Source organism: Antechinus flavipes, chromosome 2 (genome assembly GCF_016432865.1).
Source record: "Antechinus flavipes isolate AdamAnt ecotype Samford, QLD, Australia chromosome 2, AdamAnt_v2, whole genome shotgun sequence".
In the NCBI taxonomy this organism is placed as follows: Eukaryota; Metazoa; Chordata; class Mammalia; order Dasyuromorphia; family Dasyuridae; genus Antechinus; species Antechinus flavipes.
In genome coordinates, this window is record NC_067399.1 from 567,849,724 (window position 1) to 567,876,451 (window position 26,728).

At 41.0% G+C, this 26,728-nt stretch overlaps 2 protein-coding genes across 5 annotated transcripts in view; both read left to right on the forward strand.

The window, feature by feature from the left end:
* Positions 1-9,765: 9,765 nt before the first annotated feature.
* Positions 9,766-25,894, forward strand: AEN (apoptosis enhancing nuclease). Of its 3 annotated transcripts, none has more exons than XM_051981072.1 (5): positions 9,766-9,875; positions 13,875-14,508; positions 15,914-16,117; positions 17,299-17,494; positions 25,808-25,894. In XM_051981072.1, coding segments are annotated over exons 1-5 (1,071 nt in total). In that variant the 5' UTR covers positions 9,766-9,840; the 3' UTR covers positions 25,810-25,894. The 3 variants fall into 3 exon arrangements, with proteins under 3 accessions (XP_051837032.1, XP_051837031.1, XP_051837033.1); XM_051981073.1 differs by lacking the exon at positions 9,766-9,875 and adding an exon at positions 10,071-13,571; XM_051981071.1 differs by lacking the exon at positions 25,808-25,894 and having other exon boundaries at positions 9,767-9,875; positions 17,299-17,502.
* ISG20 (interferon stimulated exonuclease gene 20) overlaps positions 25,833-26,728 on the forward strand; it is a 56,037-nt gene continuing 55,141 nt past the window's right edge. For both annotated transcript variants that reach the window (XM_051981075.1, XM_051981074.1), the window contains exon 1: positions 25,833-26,069. In XM_051981075.1, the coding sequence (XP_051837035.1) occupies positions 25,833-26,069 (237 nt within the window). The remainder of the gene's footprint in view (positions 26,070-26,728) is intronic.

A 26,728-nucleotide genomic window follows, 5' to 3' on the forward strand; every position in this document is an offset into this window, starting at 1 on the left:
AGATATCAGCCCATGATGTCCTTAGTCCTCTTAAAAATGAAGGACAAACAATATATCTGGCCTAATTTCAATGTTGTTATATCTTGTGGAACAAGGAGCTGTGAGGGACTGCTTGGTAAAGTTTATCGAATAAGTTCAAAGTCTTATATGGCCCTAAGTTAGTGGCATCCCAAAACAATTACAATCAGAATATCAAAGACTACATATCACCATAACATATATAATAATAATGAAAAAGTTTGAAATATTTAAAAATCACCAAAATGCAACACAGAGACATAATGTGAGCACGTGCTATTGAAAAAATGGTGCTGAAAGACTTGTAAGGTTGCCACAAATCTTCAATTTATAAAAATTGCACTATCTACAAAGTATAATAAAGTTAAGAACAATGAAGTATGCCTGTACTTAGGTCCATATTTGTAATGTTCTTGTTGGGTTTTCTGGAGGTCTTGAGAGCAAGCCTTCATTTCAGTTCAGTAATCACCACAAGAACAGCTAAGTATTAAAGTCCAAATCCTTTATTATCTCCTTCACATTCTTTCCTCCATTCCTGGGGCCCAGACTAGCTTTCTTAGAGGCCTTTCAGAGTCTTGGTTTCAGTGGAGAAGCTAAGGAGGAGAGCCCTGCCATCAAGGTGGTATAAGATGGGATAAATGAATGTGGCTCTGGGTCTCCAGGGTTGTGCTTCAGCCTCCAGCCACCACAAAAGTGGATGATGGAATTAATCTATCTCTCCTTGGCTCTGCGAGCTTGAGCTCCCACCTCCAGTTCACTTGTCTTCTTTGGCTCTGATTCTGGCTGAGTTTGTCTGAGCTTATATGCTCTCTTATAATTACATTATCATAGGTGTGAATCTTGTAGAATTTATTAAGTACTAAGTACATGTACTGAACTAGAGAACTATTAATCAGCATGCTAAACTAGATAATCATTGTCATTATCAATTCCACTGACTTAACACCTTATAAGAATCCTTGTTTCAGAGTTCTGGCCCATAACATCTCCTGCTTTCTTTTCTTTTAGAACATAGGTGGTCACACCCTCCCTGACTTCTCAGGGAGGTGAGAACCCCAAAAAGGAGGTGATCACACCTTCCTGACTCCTCAAAAAAGGATGAAAACACCAAAAAAGGAGGTGATCACACCCTCCCTGAGATCTCAGGAAGGGAGATGAAAACCAAAGGGAAATGGGTAATCAAACAAAGTTAGCTGGTTTCTGAAGAGTCTCACTTGAAACAGGTATACATAAATCCATCAACATGGAAGGTATTTCACAAGCACATAGTAACACAGGCTAGTAGTGATGTATCAAACAACATGAATCAACATGAGGAATTATACATGTCTATAAATCCTAGAAATAGTCCCAAATCAATCTATTGTCCATTATTTCATGAGTCTGGAAATCCAATAATTCCTGCAAGTTTTGAAATTCTGCAGTAGTCTCATCATGTGTCAGAATCCAATGATTCCTGCAGATTCTGAAGTCCTGCAATAGGAATTTCTCAGGAAATTCAATGATTCCTGCAAGTTTTGAAGTTCTGCAATAGTCTCATCATGTGTCAGAATCCAATGATTCCTGCAGATTCTGAAGTCCTGCAATAGTCTTATCATGTCTCAGGAAATTCAATGATTCCTGCTGTTTTGAAGTTATGCAACAGTCTTATGAATAATTTTTCATCTCAGGGAATCCAATGATTCCTGTGAGTTTTGAAGTTCTGCAACAGTCTCATTATCAGCCATGCTCTTTCAGTGTCAGATTTTTTTTTAGGTCTTCTCCTTTGTTTCAAGGTTTCTCTCTTTTTCTTTCTCTCTCAAAGTGCTTGTTGGCACCCATGTGATTCCTTCTCCATCTGTAGAAACACAAGCAAACCCTCTCCTCCAAGCAGTTAATCTGTCTAGTCCCTTCTATTCACCACTTTCTATATCTCTCCTCATCACCTGGTAATTCCATTGGAGCTGCTCGCACTGGACACTGCCCTTCTGTGGAGTTAAAAAGCCTATATTCTCCCCAATTGTAATCCCTTTCTCCCATCAGATTGTTTTTCTTATAATTGATCATGTAATCCCTTTTTCTCATCTGACTGCTTTTTGGCTGGTTGATCATATAATCCCTTTCTCCCATCTGACTGCTTTTTGGCTGATTGATCATGTAATCCTTTTCTGCCATCTGATTCCTTGTTTGCTGATTGATCACATCAGAGTCCTGAACTTCTAAAGACTCTCTGGGTGTAACTTCAGCTGCCATCATGCCCCACCTGTTTTTAGTTTGAGGTTTGAAGCTGGGCTCCACCTCTCATTTCCTTGGGTCAGTCTACATTCTGAGGCCCAATGGAAGCCCTTATTGCATTTTGGACATGGGGTTTTGGATCTTGTTCTATCACCTTGTCTTTTCACTCTGTCTCTATGCTTACACTGAGCTTTCAGATGCCCTACTTTACCACACTGAAAGCACTGACAAGTCTCTCTGGAAGTCCTTTGCCAAGAGGGATTCCGTCTTCCCATGTTCTGCATCATAGTCTGGATATAATAAGCATTTGTGCTCACTGTGGCACAGCATCTTATGATCTCCTCTAAAGGAGCATCTTTGTGTAGACCCCATGTAATTCTTCTGCAAACCTCATTAGCATTTTCTTTAGTGAGTTGTCTTGTCATAATTCCTGTAGCTGCATTTTCTTCAATAGTTCTTGTGACAGCTGTTTGCAGATGTCCCTCAGAATCAGCAAAGGGTTCATTTTGATCTTGCTCTATTTTCGTGAAGGCTTTACCTCTATCTTGTCCTGGGAGGGAGCCCCATGCTTTGATACAGCAGCAATTAGCTCATATGCTATCAAAGGGTAATTAATATGTGCTGAATTATCTGCATACTGATCTTTACCTGCTAGTTGGTCAAAGGTGATTTGTATATTAACTCTAGTTTGCCTATTGCTTTGGGCTTGAATCCTACATAGTTCACTATACTCCAAAAGTCACAACCAGTTTTGTCCAAGTTCTAAACATGTCCTTGATATAGATTTCCAATCACTGGGGGTTAAGATTTCATAAGCCAAATTCTTTACTAACATCTTAATATAAGATGATATAGCCCCATAAAGAATGCAACCCTTTTTAAAATCTTTGATTTTTTTCCAGATCAAAAGGAGTATATTTTCTCCTTTGTTGATCTGAAGAGTCAAATTCTTCAATCACAGGATATGCATTTATTTTAAAATCAGATATATCCTGTCCTTCCTTTTTAGCTTTAGCTAGTGCCTTTTGTAATCTTGTCATAGAAGGTGGACAAAGCTCCTGCATGGGTGGTGCTGATGGTGTCACTATCCCTCCCCCTCCTCCTTCTCCCTCCACCATGAAGGGTTAATTGAGGGAGGGAGGTCAGGGGATAGGGAATGCCCTAATGGCTCCTGCTGGGAAGCACCACATTCCTTACTTTCATTAGAATTGTACTTAACTACATTCTTGTCTAATTCTTTATGCATTTCACCTAGTTTGTAAGTATCCTCCCCCTCTTGCACTTTCTTCTTTTTCTTTATTCTATAACATATAATTCTTTAAAGCCAATTGTATTGTTATATGTATAAGGCATTTCTTTAGTAATTGAATCAGGGCCATTATCATTGTAGTATTCAATTAATTGCTCTCCTACTAATTTCCACTCCTCTGGATCTGATTCTTTTTCCTTTGAGAACCAAGGAAATGTATATTTTAATATTTCGAAGAGTTCAATGATTTGCATTCAAGTTACAATTAAACCTTGATTTTTTATGACTCTAACCATGCTCTCTACACATTTTCTTTGAGGTAGAAAAGGCTCCTATCTAAACATTTGTCCCATTTCCGTTGAAACACTACTTATAGCCCTTAACAAAATTTTCTTCTTGTCTGTTTTTGTATTTATTCTAATTTCTGGGTCACAGATGTAGGTCCTTAGTCCCACATTCAGGGGCCAAAATATAGTGTTCTTGTTGGGTTTTCTGGAGGTCTTGGGAGCAGCCTTCATCTCAGTTCAGTAATCACCATGAGAATAGCCAAGTATTAAAGTCCAAATCCTTTATTATCTCTTTCAAAGTCTTGTCTCCTTGCCTGGGGTTCAGCTAGCTTTCTTAGAGGCCTTCCAGAGTCTTGGTTTCAGTGGAGAAGCTAAAGAGGAGAGCCAGCCACCAAGGTGGTATAAGACAAGATGAATGAAACTGGCTTTGGGTTCCCAGGCTTGTGTTTCAGCCTCCAGCCACCACAAAGATGGATGATGGAATGAATCTGTCTCTTCTTGGGTCTGAGAACTTGAGCTCCTGTCTCTAGTCTGTGTGTCTTCTCTGGCTCTGATTCTGGCTGAGTTTGTCTGAGCTTATATGCTCTCTTATAATTACATTATCATAAGTGTGAATCTTGTAGAATATATTAAATACTAAGTACATGTACTGAACTAGAGAACTATTAATCACCATGCTAAACTAGATAACCATTGTATTTATCAATTCCACTGACAACACCTTGTGAGAATCCTTGTTTCAAGTTCAGAGTTCTGTCCCATAATACATATTGATTTAAATTAAGGAGAATTTAGAGATTATCTAGTTTAACTTCTCTAGTTTAACTATAGATTCTAACTATAATTATACAATTACAATTTAAATCTTGGAAGGGTCTTAAGCAAATCTAATCCAAATTCTCATTGAGGAAACTAAGGTAAGGATTAAAGGAAAGTACCATCCACATTTATACCGGTAGAACTCCATCTCTATAATATCATTTATGTTGGAGGTGAATTATGTGCCTACTTATAGTTGATCAGATCAATATGAGCTCAGAATATTCTGCCACAGGTTGAACAGAAGTAGTCCCTATGAACATTTGGGGTAGCTTTGTGCATATTGTTTCTTCTAAGCTAATTCGATTCTGCTTTGTTCATGGAGCATAGCATCTTCTCATGCCATGCTGGACTGATAACATTTTGGTCTTCTTTGAGGATGAAAGACAACAACCTCCCCCAGAACCCCATGCTTTCAATAGCACCTGCTGCCTACCTCCTTAGATAGTATTATTTAAGGATAAAAGCACCATGTTGAAGTAGACATCCCACATGATTTGGCAAGAGATGTTGCTGTTTATCCTTAAATTCTCAAAGAGGACCAAGACATCAGGGAAGGGATGATGTGCAAGTGAATTATATTTAAGTGAAGGAGGGCTGTGCAAGGTCACCTGTCTCACTTACTCCTCCAGAGCCATGTGGGTTCAGTGGCCAGATATAAATCAGGATGACTGGAGATGGTCCTGGATGCAGGGAGGGATCCGGCCTTTTTAAGCTAAAATCTTAACATGTTTCAGATTGACTGAGGCCACACTCATTCTGGGATTAAGGCTAGGTAACAATTGAGGCAAAGAATGGCCTCTTTCCCCTAGTCAAATAGATAGATAGATGGTCAGATAAATCAATCAACCAATCAATCTGGGAGAAGAAGACCCTCAGGTTTTCTGACCCAACAAAAATAATTGTCATTAACATTCACTCTGAGTCAATAAGAACCCAAATAATGATCAATTGAGACTTGGCCTGTGACCTACTTTTGGCCAATCAATTAGTCAGAGTGATTGGAGTTTAAGACATGGTCTTTAAGAAGTAAGGGAAAAGAAGGAAGGAAAGAAAGAAGGAAGAGAGAAAGGGAGGGAAGAGGAAAGGAAGAAAAGAGGGAGGAAGGAAAGAAGGAAGGGAGGTAAGGAAGGAGAGAAGGGAGAAGGGAAGGAAGGAAGAAGAGAAATTAAGGGAAAGATGAAAGGAAGGAGGGAGGGAAGGAAGAAAGAATGGAAAGAAGGACCCAACTGACCACTTCTAGTTGAGTCCTCAGTAAGACAGCTCTACTCTCAGAGGTTGTTGTTTTCCTTTAATCTCAAAGAGATAACATCAGGTAGGTGCCATGACATGCAAGTGAATTGGATTTAAGTGAAGGAAATATGTGCAAGATCACCTCCCTTACTTTCTCCTCCAGAGACATCTGCAGCCAGATCAGGACAACTGGAAATGTCCCTGGATGCCAAGAGAAATGTTGCAAAGGTAAAATTGACAATCCTTGGTAACAAATTGGATACTGGGGATGAGGGAGGTGGTGGGGTCAAGAACATCTAAAGTTTGAGTCTGATGACCAGAGGAATGGGGATATGCTCAACAATAATAGAGAAGGAGAGGGAAGGGTTTGGAGGGAAAAATAATGGGTTCTGTTTTGGACATGAGTTTAAGTTCTATATTCATCTAGTCTGGGATATCTAATAGGCAGTTGGAGATGGGATATGAGAGGTCAGCAGAGAAGTTAGGGCTGGATAAATAGATTTGAGAATCATTAGCATAGTGGTAATAATTGAATCTATGGAAACTGGTGAGATCAAATAAAATAGAATAGAGGAAGAGGAGAAAGGCCTCAAGATACCCAGGATAGTGGGTATTGTCTAGATGAAGATCTACTAAAGGAGACTAAGAAGGAATGGTCATATAGGTACCAGAAAAGATGGGACAACAAAAACCTAGAGAGGAAAGAATATAAAGAAGAGGGTGACAGACATGTCAAAGGAACTAAAGAAAAATAACAAGGAATAAGAAAAAAGTCATTAGACTTGGTGATTAAGATTATTAGTGACTTTGGAGAGAGCATTTTTGTTTGAATGATGAGGTGGGATACCAGACTATAGAAAGTGAAGAACTGAGTGAAAGGAGAGGAAAGAAAAGGAAAGAATGTAGAAGCATTTATTATGAAAATTCTTCCAAGTAGTTTTTCCACAAAACAGGGGAAAGAAATGGGACCATAACTAGCAAGCATGGATGGATCAAGTGAGAATAAGCAAGACATGGATATGTTTGTAGACCATAGGTATAATGTCCTGGTTAGCTTTCTGGAGGTCTCGGGACCAGCCTTGGTCTCAGCAGAATAATAACCATGAGAATGGTCAGGGATAAAGTCCAAAGTTTTTATTGTCTCCTTTAGTCTCCAAGTCTGAACCAGTTTCTTCCACAGTGCAGGAGGCAGATCAAAAATGGAATCTGTGGCTGACTTTGTCCTCAGTTTAAATACTCTATTACAATTACATCAATTGTAGGACTATTACATTACCAAGCTAAGTACTAAGTATATATAAACTAGATAACCATTGTCTTATCAATTCCGCTGAGTTAACACCTTATTTTAGGATTAAATCAATCATACTGAACTAGAGAATTCACATGATAAACTAGATAACCAGTCTATCAATTCTGGTGAGTTAATACCTTGTTTTAGGATTAAATCAATCATACTGAACTAAAGAATTCACCTGATAAACTAGATAACCATTGTCTTATCAATTCCACCGAGTTAACACCTTGTTATAGGATTAAATCAATCATACTGAGCCTTAAGTATATTTTTCCAGAATATCTGCCCTTTACACATAGGTATCTAGGTCCCAGTAAGAGCCAGGAGTTGAAAGTAATGGGAAAGGAAAAGTTTTTAGGATGAAAGTATTTGCTATCTATCAAGCATATATTCCAGGGAGTACAATGGGAAGCACAAGGGGAGCACAATGGGAGCACAGGGAAGAAGGTAAGTAGCTTCAGAATGGAACACTGCAGTCAGTGATGAGGAGGAGTATATGTGAATGGATTTTGCAAAACGAAGGAGGAGCATTTCAGGATCATTTGGATGGGGTTGGATGTTTTTTAATCACTGTCAAATGAGTTCTTAGTTTTGAAAGGTTGATAAAATCACTAGAATATCTATATTCTATATCCTCTCAGGTTCTTAGGCAGTTCTGGATAGGGACTAGTGCAGGAAGCTAACAAAATAGGTTTTTTTCTCCTTTTTCTTTCAGGAAGGTCAGGTCAAGCCAAGAGATAAACAGAGAGAAAGAATAAAGCAATGGCATCTCTTTATTCTCTGAAGATAGGAAAAGTCCCCTCTAAGTGGAAAGAGGACAAACTAAGAGACCAGAGAAGATGAAATAGTATTGATCAGAGTTTTAAAGTCTTTCAAAGTTATTTGGTTTTACAGTGTTATGGTTATTATATAATTTGTTTTCTTGGTCCTGCTAATTTCACTTTACATCAGTGTTAGTTTACCCAGTCACCATCCCCTTCATCATTTTACTAACCCATTCTTTTTTTAATGATTCTTTTATTATTATTTTCTTTTTTCTGGTGATATAAGTAGATTTTTAAAAATACACATTACTTTATGAATCATGTTGGGAGAGAAAAATCAGAACAAAAGGGGAAAACCACAAGAAGAAAAAAACCAGAAAAAAATGAACATAGCATATGTTGATTTACATTTATTTTCCACAGTTCTCTCTCTGGATGCGGATGAATGTCTATTCAAAGTTTATTAGTATTGCCTTGGATCACTGAACCAATGAGAAGAACCAAATCTTTCATAGTTGATCATCACACTGTTATTGTGTACACCGTTTTCCTGGTTCTATTTGTTTCGCTCAGCATCAGTTTGTGTAAATCTTCCCAGGCCTTTCTAAAATTAGCTTGTTCATCAATTTTTATAGAACAATAATATTCCATTACTTTTATATAATATAACTTCTTCAGCCATTCTTACTAACCCATTCTTAACACTTTCCACATTGCTCTAGTTTATATTCCTGAATCAAAAGGCAGGTGTTAGATTAGAGAACTTAAAGTGTGGTCCTATGATCCCTGGAGTTCCTCTAGAAATCCCCTCTGAGAAAAATTTTTGGGGTCAATGAAATCAAATATTTTTATAATAATACTGAGGTGTTATCTATTTATTAAAATACTCTTCCCTTCTCCAGGTACATATCTGTGTAAAGCCAGATTTTCTTCATTTTTTTCAACTACAACAGGGTATCACAACAGATTGAAAGTGGAAGCAGATAGGAAAATCCAATTTCCTCTATTCAGTCAGACTTTAAAAAAGAGTTGAGAAAATATGTAAAACAATGCTACTTTCCTTACTAATTTTTTTTGCATTAGGAAACAATTTTCATAAATACATTTCTAAACATGTGATTGGTTTATTATTGTTGTTTTTAAATGAATTAACAGTATTTTTTAAAATTACCAGTTCAAAACTTTAACATGGTGAATATCAAGAGATATAATCACAAGTTCTTTGGGATCTTCAATAATTTTTAAGAATGCAAAGGGGTCCTGACACCAAAAAGTTTGAGAATTACTGGCTTAAAGCAACGACAAATAAACATGTGACAGGCTGAGTGAAAAAGAGGGCAGAAAGAGGAGACTGGCAATTATACTTTGAAATTTTTGCTTTTAAAAGTGTTTCATTGATTCTTTTTCTGCGTCCCTTCATTTATCAAACTATTTCCCTGCCCTTCCCCTCATCCCCGAATTCTCTTGAAATAGTCAAATCAAATAAATCCATATAGTGGTATAAGCGAAAACGTATGGCCCTTTCTGGATCTGTGGCCCCTGCTTTTCTTCAGGAGAAGCAGCCTTTTCTGTACCTAGAATCCACCATCTTTCTCTAGAAGAGACTACATCGTCAGTCCCGAAAGTTAAGATCAGAGTTCGGAAGTTTTCTCTCTTTTCCTTCATTATTATGCTACGGTGTTTGCACTCAGGTGTCTACTTAACGCAATTCTGTGCACTTCGCCCCGTTCCCGCAGCCTTTACCTTTAAATCCGCACTAAAAGTAAACCCGAGGATCCTGGAAAACCCCGCCCCTTCCCTGAAGCCACGCCTCCCCGGCTTCCAGCCGGCTCGCGAATTTCTATCTAGTGACCAATCAGAGGAGCTTGGGGGTGGGTTGTGCAGTAGTGGGAGCCAATCTCTTGCGAGCAGAAGCCGGGCTAGTCCGGGCATGTGGGAGCCTCTGCCTTCCGTGGGACCATGTGGAGGCCGGAAGAGGGACTTGTGGGCGTCCGGTAAGTTGTGGAGTCGGGGGCTCGGGCCGGAATGCAGAACCCCTTCGAGGAAGGGATTCAGGACTTTGAGCTAAGGAGGAGACCCTTGGGAACGGCTGGGGCGGGGCGGGGCGGGGCGGGGCTGGGTGGGGGGCAAGGCCTGGCCAGGAACCGGCGTGGGGCTGGGAGCAAGGGCAGTGCGGGGCGTGGGGGTTGGGGTCGGGGAGGCAGCCTTACCCTCCCACGATCGGGCCCCTGGCAGAGCCGCCTTCATGACCTCGCCACGAGTATCTGAGCCGGCAGAGAGATCCCCGTCAGGGAAGGGTGGGCCGAGAGAGGTTCCAGCCTCTCCCCCGAGATGGAGGAAGCGGCAGTGGGGGCATCTCGGCCAGACCTTTCATTTTACAGAGGAAGAAATGGAGACACCTTTCCCCCCGCCCCCAAGAGTTTAACCGGCATATCCAAGGTCAGGGTTCGAGGAAGAATTTGAACTCCGGTTCCCTGACTCGTGGTACAGCAGAAAGTGTGGGTTCATGGAGTCAGAGCACCAGATGTCAAATGTCATCCCTGATACTTATTTGTGGCAAGTCAAGTCATCTCTCTGGGTTTTTTCCAATTTCTTCTTGTATTAAATGACGAGGGTCGATTCCAGCCTGACCTTATGACTCCAAATCCAGGGCGCTTTCCATAGAGCCACACTGACTTCTCTGGAGTCCAGCTTCCCTTGCTCTAAAGGATGCAGTGGTCTAAATGATCTACAAGGGTCTTTGGGGGGCTTTAAATTTAAAAAAAAAAAAAAAAAAATCATTCAGGTCCCATCCTGTGGCTCCTTGAATTGGTTTCCAGTTTGAAGACTGTCCATTCACTTGGAGGCCTTGCTTTGGAAGACTCAGCCTTTATTTTCCTTAAAGCTTTTCTCTGGGTCATAAATATTAAAAATTGAAAGACACTTTAGTTATCACCTAGCCAATTTCCCAATTTTGCAAAGGAAACAGGTCTAGAGGGGCAGAGCGACTTGATCTGGGTCCCCAGAGTTAATGTTTTGACCAGAAACACTGAGGGTCTTCTCCAAGATTTGTTTATTTAATTTTTGTTTGTTTTTCACTAAGTGAAAATGGGCAGTCTTTGCCTCAATTTCTACTTAGCCTTAATCATTGAAGGGGTGTGGCCTCAGTCAAACTTGAGACCTATTGAAGACTTTAGCTTAAAAAGGTCAAGGTCTCCCATTGCCTGCAGGGCCATCTCCAGTTCAGATCTGTATTTAGCCACTGGACACAGAAAGCTCTGGCGCAAGTGACCTTGCACAGCCCTTCCTCCCTCCCTCAAAATCCAGTTCACCTGCATGTCATGCATGGCATCACCTCCCTGATGTGATCTTCAGGAACAAAGGAACAAACACAAAGCAGAAATAAAATTTGAGCCCAGAACCTGTGATTATAGCTCTTCACTGTGAATAGTAGTGCCTCCTGCCATTCAAGACTTTGAACATAAAGCTTCTCATTCAAGCATTATGTTGTTTGGGTGCTCCAGAATTCTGGAGGGATGGGATGGTAGTGGTGAATTGGACCCAGAAGACTTGATTTGATAGAAGAGGAAAGAGCCTGGACCAATGACTCTTACTTAATAAAGCTCCTCCTGAGGTCCTGATTTGAGGGTGCCAAGTCTGGGCTGTTTTTCAGAGCATTAGTCACTCAAAGATTTGTCAGCACTAATCATAACTTACTCTGAATCTGGAGAGCCATCCTTTGATGAGGTCATAGGTATTGTATTCTTAGCATTCAGTTTCACCTCTTCCTGTAGGATGAAAAGAGGTCCTAAAGATTTCTCATGCATTGTCTATTAATTGAAATCTAAAGGACTTAAGTATTATACTAGAAGAAATTTTACCCCTTAGGATTTAGATGAGAGGTTAGAGTTTCTTTAAGGGAGAATGATTTCTGAGATGGAAATCAAAGAGTCTGGTTTCGCAACCACATATATGGTCATGGGCAGATCATTTAATGTCTCTGAGTCTCATTTTCTCCACATCTGTTAAACTAAGGAGTTGGAATAGGTGCCTACCTCGGTTCCTTCCAGTGATCCTGTGTGCTTAGTCTAAACTCCTCATTTAGCTGATAAGAAAACTGTTCCAGAGGAGATGGTGGCCAAGTTTGATGGTCTGACCTCCTTCCCTAATCTCATGCTTTTCAAATCATCTGGTATTGGTGACTGTGTAGAATGTTAATCTCCTGGTTCCTTGTAAGCCTCTATCCAGACAAATTCAGATTCTCTTACTTTACTCATAATTTATTTCCTGAACCCTTAACTTGGATTCTCAAAGCTCTGAAACTTTCCTGCCATAGTTACCTTCTCTCCAAATGTGTCTTACTGTCTATCAATATGGATGTGATGGTGAATTTTTGTAGGTGATCCTATTGAAACAGCTTTAGGGTTTGTCTGCTAGAGCTCAGTCTCTGTCCCACTTATAAACCTCCCAACTTCCACAGGGCCCAAAAAAGGTCAGGTGGCTCATGTTTATTTAGTTTTCAGGTTACAGATAATTGTATTGATTTTGCAGTCAGGAATACATTGGGAAATTAATGTGTTGTGTCTGAAAGTAAAGAGAACACATTAGAAGGGATGCAATCTCCCTCATTGCCTCAGCAGTGTTTTCAGGAAGTCAGTTCTGATGACTTAACTTATATACAGGGTGAGAGGGTTCTCAGTTATTTCATTTTCTCAGTGTCTCTCATTCTTCAGTTGCATGATAGGAAGAAAAAGCATTGCTATCAAAACTCTTTAAAACTGGTCTTTGCTACTTTGCAGATGAGGAAACCAAGGCTTATCAAGGCTAAATGATTTGGCCAAAGTGACAGTTACCAAATGGCAAAGTCAAAAATAGAATCTAGATGTCCCTGATTCCTGTTTAGGGTTTTTCTATTATACTTGCATTGTAAATAAAATTCAGGTAATGTCAGTCAGTCTATTTACTAGATTCTTGACCTGAAGGAAAATGACTAAATGAGATTGTGAATCAAGTCTGACTGCTTCAGGGTGGAGATGTATAAAACTCACAAATGAGTATAATTCATGTGTGTCATCCTGCTGTACTCTTTCTATTGCTCATCCCTACTCTCCTAGAGGAAACACTTGGTTCAGTTCAAGCTTAGGATCTGTTCCTTTCAGGCACCAGGCTGGAAAAAGGATCTGAATGAAAGTAGGGAAAAGTTACTGGTCCCTAGGATTTCTGCCTGCTATACATGGGCCTGAAGAAGTACTCTAATTCTGCCAAATATGGCTTATAAGAGAAATCTTTGAGATAAACTCATTGTTTTAGGGTCAGGGAAAATAAAAAAAATCCAGCTCCACTACTGTATTCATTTAGTTCAACTCATTATATTTTCAAAACTGAAAGCTTGGCTGTAGTCATGCCTGGGGCTACCTCTCCCACCTGTATCCTCCAAAACCTCTCTGATGCCAGAGGCTTTGACTCCCATTCTACATTGTGAATTCCCTCTTCCTCTGCCTTGTCCCTAACCATCATTCCTCTATTTGTGCTGAATTTAAACTCCTTGATGTGGCAGTCTCTCTTCTCTTCCCCTTTTTTATTTGTAGCAATTTTTGTCTATGTGCCCTGCTTCTATCTCTGGGGGAAGAGGCCCGATCTAACCAGCTTTCGTCCATCAGCAAGTTGTACCTGGGGTTTCTTTAGTAACAGTGAAGGGGAAGAGTTGGCAGGCAAGTATCCTCAAACAAACAAAATTCGGAGTATGTATCTAAAGATTCCATCAGTGTTCCCATTGTACCCGGGAGGAAACCGTTCATCCTATCTGATTTGAATGTGGAGATCTAGGTTCTGATATTTACTATATGTGTGACCCTGTACTTAATGACAGGGCAGATTCCCTTCTGGGTTTCAGCTGACATAACTATGAAATGGGTAGAGAGGGGCGGATGAAATCCTTTCCACGGTCCCTTGTAACTCTAATGATCAAATGAGTTCTAGTGATTTCTTTGACTTTTCTGTTGTCCCTTTCCTAGGGCACTGAGCAGTAGTGGGTCACAGCCTGATAGAGAGATGGCCACCCACGCCCCCCTCACTGAGTTGGCAGGAATGGCACCAAAAGAAAGCTCCAAATACTTTCAGAGCTCAAGTGCGCCTTTTACCAACTCCAGCGGCAAGGACGCGCCCCGCTGGTGGCATAAGAGGAAGAGCCGGCGGCACCAGCGCTTCATGATGCACAAGGCCCTTCTGGAGAAGCGAGGGGTGTTGGGTACCCCCCCAGAGTCAGAGGGCACCCTCCATTTGGCCAGATCAGGGGTTCTGGAGGAAACAGAGAGGACCAAGTATAATGTACATCCTGCCACACTTGGATCACTTGGCACCCAGCCCAGAAAAAAGCCCATTCAGAAGATTGAATCCAGCAAAGGCACTACCTCTGGCCATTCTGTGCCCAACAAGTGTGTGGCCATTGACTGTGAGATGGTGGGCACTGGCCCTGGGGGGCGGGTGAGTGAGCTGGCCCGATGCTCAGTGGTAAGCTACCACGGGGACGTTCTGTATGACAAATACATCCGGCCTGAGACACCCATTGTGGATTATCGGACCCGCTGGAGCGGTATCACCCGCCAGCATATGAAGAATGCTATCCCCTTCAGGGTGGCACAGAAGGAGGTAAGATCATGGTTGCGGAAAGCTCTGCTAATGGGCTAACTATTAGGGGACCTCTGGTGGTTTTCTCCGAAGAGGATTTGGGGCAACTGAGAACAAAATAAGACTGAAAAACAGAACAGGGAAGCTTGTGGAGTCTTCATCTGGCCCCACTTCTACCTCCTTTTACATAGATCTTGTTTATATAACTGACAGCAGATCCTGATCCTTCTATCACCTGTAGCCTGAGCCTGGTGCTGAGAGTAGGATGGTTTCTGACAATTGTCCTGGTTTCATCATGTGGAAGATAGTCTTTCAGACTAGCTTTCAGAATAACTTTAGACTGTTGTATCCTTCGTACCCCCAGCAGTAGAGGCTGGTGATGACATATGGTGCAGAAAATGCCAGCCTCAAAGCCAGGAAAACTTAGTATTTCTTGTGACCCTTACTGGCCATAACTTTGAGGAAATCACTGAACTTCCCAATTAGTTAAGCAACTCTCCAAGACTAAATGTGTAGAGAAGGGCTAACTTGTAGTGGAAGAGGGAATTTCTTCTTCTGGGATTTCAGTGAAATCACAGGTTCAGTATAGCAGCTTTTATACTGGGGTGTGTAGTGCTCAGTAACTGGCTTTTGATAGTTTTGATAGATTAATAAATGGAGGATGAAAAAAAATCCTCACTCCACTTGAAGAAGTTGTCCTAGAAAATAGGACAGAAGAAAATGGGTTAGGTCAGATGAGAGGGGAAGTATGAAAATCTGTTCTCAAAAGATGGGAAATTAGGAATGAGTGCAATAAGTAGGAAAAGCATATAAAGGATAGACTCCTTTATAGTCTAATTAAAGAGACAAGTTTTATTCATATGCAGAACAGGCTATAATATAAACTCTTGTTAGCTGTCATGTATATAATGCTTTAAGATTTGCCAGATAGTTTACATATGCTGTTTGATTTTAGTCTTGCAGTAACCCTATGGGATAAGTTACTATTATTCCCATTTTACAGATGAGGAAAGGCTGAATGAGGTTATGACTTGCCCAGTCACATAGTTAAAGTGTCTGATGTAGGATTTGAACTCAGTTCTTCCAGATTCCACTCTATCTGCTATACCATGTATGAGGATAGGAAAGGGAAGAAATCAATAAGATATGTAGAATATGACTAAGTTGCAATTATTGCCCAATAAAAGCCCTGAACAGTCAGTGGATTGAATCTTCTTCATAAGAGATAATCAGACTGTACTCTTATACTAGAGTGGTAGATCAGGTGTGGGACAGGGACCCTAGGAGGAGGGTGGTCATGGATCCTCTTACAAGCCTATTCTCTCCCTGGGGCACTCCTTGAACCCTTGAAAGATGCTGCCCACTTGTAGCAGGTATTCATTGATAAAGTGGTAAGAATCTCATTGATGCATTTCACATTTCTTAGATCCTTAAACTGCTGAAGGGCAAGTTGGTGGTGGGCCACGCACTCCATAATGACTTCCAGGCTCTCAAATACTTCCATCCCCGCAGACAAACTCGGGACACCCTTTCTGTCCCTAGCCTAATCAACCAAACGGGTTTCCCTGTCCGAGCCCAATCCTCTTCTCTCAAGAACCTGGCCCTGCAGCTGCTGAACAAAAGAATCCAGGTGTGTGAAGGTTGGGGGGAGGAAGGAAGGGACAGACAGATGAAGAGAGAATTCACATTGTGGAATGGGAGCTAAAGCTTATGGCATATCAGGTGGGGTGGTAGCCCCAGGTGTGGCTATAACTTGAAGAAATATCTCTCTGTGTCTCTCTGTGTCTGTGTCAATCTGAGAGAGAGAGAGAGAGAGAGAGAGAGAGAGAGAGAGAGAGAGAGAGAGAGAGAGAGAGAGAGAGAGAGAGAGAGAGAGAGAGAGAGAGAGAGAGAGAGTGTGTGAGAGTGTGTGTGTGTGTGTGTGTGTGTGTGTGTGTATGTGTGTGTGTGTGATTATAGGATCCTGGATTTGGAGTCTCTTTTTGTAAATAAACAAAAACCTAGAGCTATAAAATGGCAGGATTGGGATTTGAATCTCTCCTTCTCCATTACTATTTGTGGTTTACTTTTTCTTGAAATTCCTTTTTTCCCCCAACTCAAGCCCAGGGTACTTTAGGCAATGATTTCTTTTTTTCATAAGCCTGAGTACCACTATGTTCTGTGCCCTTTGCCTACCTTCCCCCTTATTTGTACTCTGAAAGATATGTTACTCTGGTTTTAAAAATATATAATATGCACAGGGTGCGTGTTTTCATTGTTCCTTTATATTTAGTCTTCTGCAAAACCCTTACTCCCATCTCTAAAATGGGGGTACTTGTCGTTGCCATTCCTGGGCAGGCTGCAGCTACAGGCAGAGAACACTGGATTTAAAGTCAGTGGGTCTGAGTTTCCAGCCTATCTAGTCCAGCCTCTGTCATCTACCTCTGTGACCTTGGGCAAATCATTTAACTAATCTGAGCCTTGGTCTTCTCATCTATAAAATGAGGGGGCTGGACTAGACAACCTCTAAGGTCCCTTCCAGCTCAGATCCTTCCTTTACTCATTTATTTCTCTGGGGTCCTTTCACAGACCCCAATTTCTCCCAGCTTTCCACTTTTCCATCTCAATTCTATTTCTGTCTGGATTTAGCCTTTTTTTTCTCTCCCCTAAAAAGATGCGGAAATTAGTCCATCTTCATTAGGATTACTTGTTAAAATGCCTGCTCCTTTGTGGCCCTGGACAGAAGCCACCAGTGCAGCCTATATCTCTGTTCTCTGGGAGCTCACAAACTCCCTCAGCCTCCAGGGACATTGATTCTTTTTTCTTCTACAGGTTGGCCGGCATGGGCATTCGTCTGTGGAAGACGCTACAACTGCCATGGAGCTCTACCGGCTGGTCGAGGTGCAGTGGGAGCGGAAAGAGGCCAGCAGCCACCCCTCAAATTGTGAGGAGAGCCCCCAGGACAGCGGCACAGACACGGAGCACTACATGGAAGACCAGTTCTGGCTAGAAGAGCAGACTGAAGGCTGTAAATGATTGAAGGGCTCCCAGGGTGGGAAAAGTATGAGCTTCTGTGGATAACCCAGTAAAACTGGCCTTGTAATGTGTGGGGGAAAAATGGCTCTTTTGGTACCCTGGCCATCGGGCCCATTCATGCACATGAGGCAATGGGCTGATCTGAAGAGATCTCCCATTTACCATCCTTTGTCAGGTAGTAACATGAGAAGGCTTTGGCTTCTAGAATGCTGTGGATTGGGGACTTTCTCCCTCCAACCCCCCACCCTCTGTGGACATTCTAGAAGCCAGCTTCCTCTGGTTTCAGCCACATTACTTGGAAGACATATTGATAGTAAACTGTCAAACCAGCCTGCTGGTGAGGTTACGGCTTTTGATGTCTCCTGGTGAACAGTGTTTTGTGAAATTCACAAGACCCTCCAAGAGCTTGTGTGTTCATCTTGGGCCAATGATGCACAGTGAACTGCATCACCTCCCTACCCTCGAGTTACTCTGGTTTTTAAAAATATACTGTGCACAGGGTATGTGTTTTCACTGTTCCTTTGTACTTATTCCTATGCAAAACTTTTATTCCCATCTCTAAAATGGGGGTTCTTGTCGTTGCCATTCAGGGGCAGGCTGCAGAACACTGGATTTAAAGTCAGTGGATCTGAGTTTACATCCTGTCTCTGTCACCTGCCTCTGTGACCTTGGGCAAATCATTTAACTGATCTGAGCTTGGGTTTCCTTATCTATAAAATTGAGGGGGCTGGACTAGATGGATCTCTAAGTCCCTTCCAGCTCAGACCTATGATCTCAGGGAGTAGAGGAATTATAGCTTGGGTTTTGAGCTTAGGTTAAAGGGGCTGTAACAAACTAAAAGTATGAAATTCTCTAATTTAACCAAGATTATATCAATGGGGTAAAGGAGTTTGAGCCCCAATAGTTCTAAACTCCTACAATCTTTCTATAGGACCAGTATGAATATTACAAGAGGAAAGAAATCCACCCAGAAGCACTTCTAAGCTTGTTAGGTGTCATATAATAGGAAGAGGACTAACTTTTAAGTCCAAATTGGGTAGAAACCCATATCTGCTCCTTACTTTGTGTGGCTTGGTGTAAGTCTTTCATGTCTCTGCTTTATGAGCGGGTTGGACCGATGTCTAAGGACCAGTCCAGTTCTAAAGCTTTTTGTCATCCTGTGATAGCTTATGTGGCCTGATGTCCTTGTTTACATGCTTGCTTGCTAGTGTTTTGGGAGGAGGAGGAGAAAACTGCTCAAATTTCAGTCTTCCTAATTGATACACTTCCATTGGCTTGGATCAGGAATTCTTCCCCATCACCATGCTGAACTCTTATAAGCGCTCACCTCAAAAAGTGGCCTATTTGTACTCTTGGGCTTCTCTGAGTAAAAATGCTTTCCTTTTCAATCCAGAAAGCATTAGGATATCTCTGTATAGATGAGGAAAATAAAATCTCAAGAAGCACTGACTTGACCAAGGTCATCTAGTTAGTTGATTGTAAAACCTATTAATTGGAGAACAAGGATATACTGTCTGGTTAGATTTGAAGGGTACTTAATCCTATGAAAAGATCATCCCCTTTGGTTTGCATTCATTACATTTGGTATTGATGTACATTGATTGGCAACAGTTCACTTCATTTTAAAGAACATTTGCTTTGCCTTCATTTCCCCCCTCATTTCTTCGTGCCTCTTCCTCCTCTTACAACCCTCCCTTTAGTTCTTTCAACTCTTTGCTTTTGTGTTGTTTAGTCTTCTCAAGTGCCATTTCACTCTTAAGAACACTTTTTAGAAATGTCTGAGTGTGCTAGGATTTTCCAGAAAACACGTGAGAACCCTTGGCTTAGACAGAACTATTTATTGTTTAAACTTGAATATTCCAGCAGGTGACCCCAATTCAGATGTGGTCACTACCTGGTAGTTTTATTTATTCTCATTTCAGGCACTGGAACACTTGTGCCTCATAATCAATTAGCAGAACACTGGCCTGGGCTGTTGAGAGACTAGGGATCCAGTCCTAGCCCTCTTAGTTGCCTGAAATCCCCATCCTTTATCCCTCATCCCCTGCCCCCAGCTAATCAGTAGGTCATTTATGCTGGTGCTTTATTTAGGTGGTGTGGGAGAGGGCATAAAAGGTTTCTTAGATGGGAGGATCTTTGTGGCCACTAGGGGACATTTTTGTTTTTGTATCCCCAAGCCCAACAATGCTTGACACATAGTAGACACTCAAAAAATGTTTGTTGATGAATTGGCCAGTGATAATTGCTGTAGTCTGTTTTTGCTTGTTTGCTTTTCCCTGCATTTCTAGTGATTTAATACGAGGTTTCCTTTGTGTTTAACTGGTGTGTCAAGGGAATGAAATGGATTTTTATATGTCCTGATTGAAGGATGTCTTGGATCCTGATGCAGTTAAGAATAAAATCACATGATGCATTTCAAAGCCAGATATCAATTGCTTTGGGATTATCTGCTCTTACTAATTTTATTTTTGACACTGCCTCTAACCATTATGCAGATGATTGAGAGTTAACTATGTAACATAGTAATTGTTTGCCTTTCCTGAGGATTTTCTTCGCTTAAATTGCAGAGTGCTAATCTTTCATGACTTTACAGCAGGGCTGATCTGGTTTGTGAAGACTAACTTCCTAGCATTTAATATGGCAGCAGCAGGTCCTATTGTTTCTGGGGCTTTCTAGTTTCCTCTGAGCTTTTCCAGGTTGGCTGGGAATTATAGCAATGGAGTCATTGAGCCCAGAATTGAAGAGAGGGGAAGAAAAAAGCAGGTTAAAACATCTTGGATTGCTGGCTGACTGGACAGGGAGGGATGTCTATATTCTGACCTCTTACTGTGTTGGTGGGTAAAGGGAGGGACTGGGATAGACTTAGATTATTTTTGAAACCACTATTAGAAACTGTTGCCATTGACTGATTAAAGCTCATTTGAAAATATCTGGCTCTGTGTGTATGTGTGTTTTGATTTAACTTTTATCTTCCAGCTCTTCCTCTATGGAAGCAACAGTCCCCTTGTAGGGGATGGGATGAACAGTCCCATTTCATCTCTTAGTTCCAAGAAACACTGTCTTTAGAAAGAGGCTCTCTCCTAGCCTTCCAGCAGTAGGCTTTGAGTTTGGTTTTTGGAGTAGCTTTGTGTTATACTATCCACACTTTTCTTCTAGTCTCTCTTAAGATTGTGGGACAGTTGACTAGAATTAGTGGTGGATACTTGTTCTCTGGGTGAAGCCCTCTAGCAAATATAGATGGTTCTCATGTTTTAAAGTGGAACATTCTACAGACCTTTATATAAAGTGATTTTTTACTTATTGAGAATTTGTCTGTGGACGTGGGGAAGGGAAGAAAGGAGGAGGCTGCTCAAGGACACAAGGTGTCAGGGACAGAGAAACAAGATTAGGAGGAATACAGGGCTCAGGCCAGGGATAAGGGGAGTTGGATAAAGACAGAAGAGGACTGGTGATACAACTGTGTGTGTTCCAACACAGCAGCTAGTACTGATATATGGAAAGAGGGGGTCAGACATGGGTGGGTGGAGTGGAGGTAAGGTCCCTTGGCACCAAGACCTCAATCCAATTGGACCACTGTTTCTCCTCAAATCTGTTCTTATGCTTTTACTTGGAGGGTGTTTTTGTTGGGTGTTGAGAGACCACTTAGCACCAAGCTGAGGGACAAAGAGCACAATACTAGATTAACTTTAGATAGCATTGGTATTTCTTTGGAATGTGGATTTCTTTCAGGGTACTTTACATAAAATTGAATTTGTGTAATACAAATTTATGTTAAGCAAGAACTATCCGTACATGATGCCATTCTTCATGCAAGCTAAAATCTTCTGAGTCATAGTCTTGAACAAGACTTCTAAATCTTTTTGGTCTTTGAACAAGATTCTAAATCTTCTAAATCCTAAATCCTTTTGGCAGTCTGGTGAAGCTTATGGACTCCTCAGAATATATTTTAACAATTCATAATTGAAATGCTGAATTTCAGATAGGTTAGTAAAAATGAAGATATAATTTTTTTTCCCCATTTATATCCATGGACTTTATCCTACCCTGCCCCATCTATCATTAAAAACTTCTAAGATCTATATGCTTTGTGTAGTTAGGGACTGGTTTTATGTAAATTCTGTGTCATAAGTATCTCTATTCTCCATCTCTTCTTCCGGTACATAAAGCAGTCTCATCATTAAATCCCAAATTATTGGGAACTTGAAGTAGATCTGAGAAGAGTGATTTCATTTGATGTAGAACACTCTATTGTTTAGCTCATTTATTTTGTTTTTTTTAACTGAGGCAGTTGAGGGTTAGGTGGCTTGCCCAGGGTCACACAGATAGGAAGTGTTAAGTGTCTGAGGCCAGATTTGAATTGAGGTCCTCCTGACTTCAGGGCTGGTGTCTAGTTCATTTATAACAGAACAGAGGTTCTTAACTGTGGGGTCCAAATCCTAAAAGGGTTTGTTTATGGTTAGTTTTAAGTGGAACTAAACTTGAATGAGAGAAAAATGACAATTTTTCAATATAATTGTTTACTTCGTGATTCTACATATTTTTTGTATTTAAAATTATTCTGAGGAATCCTTAGGTTTTAGATTCACCAATATCTCCAAGACGCAAAAATAAATAACAACCTTTGACTTAGCACAGTGCCTGTCAATAGAGTAGGTACTTAAGAAAGGCTTCTTCACTCAAGATCTTCAAGACACCCAGAGGTTAAGTAAACTCATCAATCATAGAGGCAGCTTAGTGGTGTGGTAGATAGAACCCAGAAGATAAAGCACAGTCCAAAAAAGCTGAATTTGGAAACTTAGATACTTCAGTAGCTGTATGACCCTGGGCAAGGCAGCTGAACTTTGAACCTCAGTTTTCTCATCTATAAAAAGGGAGTAATAATAGTATTTACTTCTCAGGGTTATTGTGAGGCACAAATAATAGAAAATGGTCTTTAAACTCTTAAAGTGCCATATAAATGCTAGCTATTAGTAAGCTAATAAGGGACAGATGATATTTAAAACCCAGACCTTTCTAATTCCAAAGTTGAGCCAAGGACTCAGATCTTCAATATTCATTGAGCTATTGTAGGGATGAGGACCATCCAGGAAGCTGTATAAGGCTGGAGAAATCATTTATTAAGGTAACCACAGATGGTGGTGATGATGAACTGAAAGATACAACAACTCCTGCTTGAGTTCTATAAATTGATTATTTTGTATGGCCCATGAATGATGAAATAAGTATCCAAATGGCCTTTGGCAGAAAAAAAAAGTTCCCCATCCTTGACCCATTGAATAGATAGGATTCCATTAAAGGCTTTTAGAACAAGCTTATCTTCTCCGACTTTGAAAGGATGGCATGTGTGTAACTTTGTAGGGCCAGAAAGCTTGTGCCTGGGCTGATGTTCCTGCTTCAGACTGGCCTAAGCCGACACAATTACTGTCTGCAGGTTTGATAGTTTTCGGGTCAAGGAGGATTCGAGGACAGGCCTCACCTGTGTCAATGACTGCTTGCTCACCTACCTCAGCTGCTGTGAAGCTCCAGTTTTATGTTGTTAGAAGCTGTGTCCACTTTGATCCTTATAATTATTGGACTCTTCTCATTCGTACTTGATCAAGTTCATCCCTCAATTACAAAAAAAAAAAAAAAAAATGCCTTTAGTAAAATGTAAACTTCTTCAGTCAATCAGCAAGCACTTAAGAAGCACTTTCTGTATACCAGGTGCTGGGTGAGGACCATCTCACCTTTGTATCTACTCCCAGCATCTAACTCAGGTGCTTAATAAATGCTTACTTGCTTTTTTGCTTAATGCTTATTAGGACCACACTAGGCAATCAAATGACCATACCTCTTGTACTCCCCCACCACCCACCCACCCAAGGTCAGGAGGTAAAGCATGCCCTTGAAAGAAATCTCCCATTGACTATGTTAAGTAGATATTTGAATCTTACAAGCACATAAATAGCTACAGTGAAATGGGTTAGACATATATTACATTGCTGGCCCATAGTTTCATCTAAAACCTAGCCCTACCCCTAAGAACTTTTTAATCTTAAATTGAAAATTAAATTCCCTTGACAACATTTCCTTTCTTGATTGAATTACAGTGACAGTAGTGGAGTGTTATTTTACCTTTTCAAACTGGTTTCCTCATCCCTTCATGGCTGTTGTGAGAGAATCACATTGTAAGCACTTAAAGCACCGTGTTAATAATATTCATTTTTCTAATCCCTGTGACACTGACAAACAACATTTCTGTTGACTACAATTTAGAGCTGTGGATATTATCTCATGTTAGGGAGCAATACCAGCTATATTTATTGCTTGGGGCTAAAAGGCAAATTTCTTCCTGTAGCCTCTTTGATATTCTTCATTATATCTTGTTTCCTCCATGTTTGCAAATGCTTCCTATAAAAAGAATGTGTATTGGCTTGGCTCTTGGTTAAAGGCTGTACTCCACTCCCTAAAACTATTTGGTAATAATAATCCACTCATAGTGCTGCTTGTTGAGGATCTCAGATTTTCCTATAGTGTTTATATTATGTTCCCTACCCCTAAAGTATTGGATACCTATGATTCCACTAAAGAAGGCCTTACAGAACAAACTTATCTCCTCTGACTTTGAAAAGATGGTGTCTGTGTATTTTTGTAGGGCAGGAGAACTTGTGCCTGGGCTTTATGGTATTATGAGATCTGGTGACAGCTGGTAGTATGGTGGATAGTGTTGGGTCTAGAATCAGAAAGAATTAAGTTTGAATGTCGATTCAGGTACTTATTAGCTGTGTGACGTATGACAAATCACTTCACCTTTATTTTCTTCATCTTCCTCTATTGAAAAATGAGTGAAATGATAGTACCTACCTTGTAAGGTTGTTAGGAGGACCAAATGAAATTATTTGTAAAAACTGAGTAACAGTGCCTGGCAATAGTAGGTACCTATATAAATGCTTATGCTCTGCCCTTACTTACCCTTTCCCTCTTTAAAGGTTTTTGTTTCATCCTGTTGAACTATATACAAAGATAATCTCACTTTGTTATCTACTGACTGGCTCACTTTCCCTATCTCTTGATCCTAGACCACCTTCTCTGGATAAATCACAGTGTGGGTCTCCTTCCTTTAAGCCCATAAGGATCAAAGCTGGAAGAGACTTTAGAGGTCAACTCCAAACCCTTACAGTTTACAGTTGAGAAAACTGAGATTAAGTAAGTGACTTGTGCATGGTGGTGAAGCAAGCCCAGAGTCCTCTGACCTAATGTTTTATTATACACCATTCTGACCTATTTTTCTCCTTCCAGTTCCAAATTAATAGCCACAGAAATCCAATTACTTTATTTTAACCAAACAAATTTCCTCAACTCTTCTTCCTATAGTGTCAGACTGGCAAGAGCCTTGTGACATTGTGGGATATTCTCCTACTGGGTCCAAACTTTACTACAATTATTGTAGAGGGATGATTCAGGGAGGAGGAGACTGATGATAAAAGGAAGGAAAATGTTGCATTAGAATCAGTCAATTCAAATGACTCATTCAGGATGATAGAGCAAAGGACTTTCCTGTTTGTTTTGATGGAGGGGAGTATGTGGAAAAATGGAACACTGGAGAAAGCACAATCAAGTGCTCTGTGAAGAAATGTAGCCATCAAGAGAGAGAATCGATATAGAAACTTAAATGATGTGCTCCAGGCTCTTCTGACTCCATTTGGTACTAAAACTGAAGAAAAGGAAACTGAAACTAAGATTTCAGGGTTCCTAGGTTCACCGTCAGAGATGAGTCATTTGTGATACCAGCTGCAGAAACTAAAAAGTAGAGGGACAGCAAATAGTAAGTTATTTTGAGAGCAGATAGCACTTTTGGTGGCTGGATGAGTGAGGTCCTGTCTGAAGAGATAGAAGGTGAGAACACAAATAATTTAGATCTGTTGTTTGTGGCTAAACTTTATTTTTTATTGATCTCACCTGATAGAAAGGCTCGCCAAGATCTGTTCCTGTTCTTATTTGGCTGATTGGGGAGGGGCCAGGATTCATTCTCTTTCTTTGTCTCTGTCTCTTCACCCCTCTCTCCCTCCCTCCCTCTTTCTTTTCTTTTCTCTCTCCCCCTCATGCTTAGTATAAGGAAATTGGTTGGTTTGGCAGGGTGCCACCTCCTACCGTTGCCAGGTGGCATTTGTGACAAAGGGCAGAGACTATTTAACCTGACTGCTAAGCTTCAGAGAGTTTAGTTCAGAGCTAGTTTCCCTGAATAAGTCCAGACACTATTGAACTCTAATGATGGTTTAATCAGCTAAAGACTCTCCAATCACTGCTCCATAATCTCCCTTCTTAGAGCATCTGAGTGGCCACTGCTGACCATGGGAGACTATACCAGGGAGGAAGACGTCATCGCCATGGACTGTGAGATGGTAGGAGTGGGACCTCTTCAGGAAAGCGGGCTGGCTCGGTGCAGTCTCGTGAACTATCATGGCTTGGTGGTGTATGACAAATACATCAAGCCAGAAGGGGAGATCACAGATTATCGTTCCCATGTAAGTGGGATACAACCCAGCCACATGCTGATAGCCATACCTTTTGCAAGAGCCAAAGAAGAGGTAAGTGAGGGGTCTTCACTGGTAGGAAATTGGGCAGGTGGAAGACATCTCTGGTTCCATGGTTTTGTTAAGTGGAATTTATGGGGAGGAACACTGTAAATTGGAAACTAATGATGAATCACACAGCAGTGGAGAAAGTCCCAGGCCTATGGGAGCTAGAGAGCAGTCCCTCTGACCTCACAGACCTAGAGGACACCTTAGTAATCACAACTCTTGAAGTTTGCAGATGAGTAAATTGGACCACAGAGAACTAAAGTGGCTTGAGTTTTGTTATACAGCTAGGAACTGCCAGCCTTGGAACTGAGTCCCAGTTATCAGTCTAAAGCACTTTTCATTACACTATGACAGTACCTGATAGGACTGCTGTGATCATGATACTCTGGCATTATTCTCATCAGACAACTTATGTTGTGCATGTCCTCACACAGGGCTGGAAGAGTGAGTTGGAGAGGGGGTGGTGATCCATTAAGCACAGGATGCCATTTGTGGCTAGATTTGTTGGCATCTCCTTTAAAAATGAATTAGGCCTTCTGCCTTTGATATTATGGCAAAAGGAGATAAAGATTGGAATTCTGTGGCAGGCCTGCGGGACTTTTCTCCCATACTGTTCTCATGCAGGATGAGGGGCTTAATGGGATAAACAGAGGCCCTATCCATAT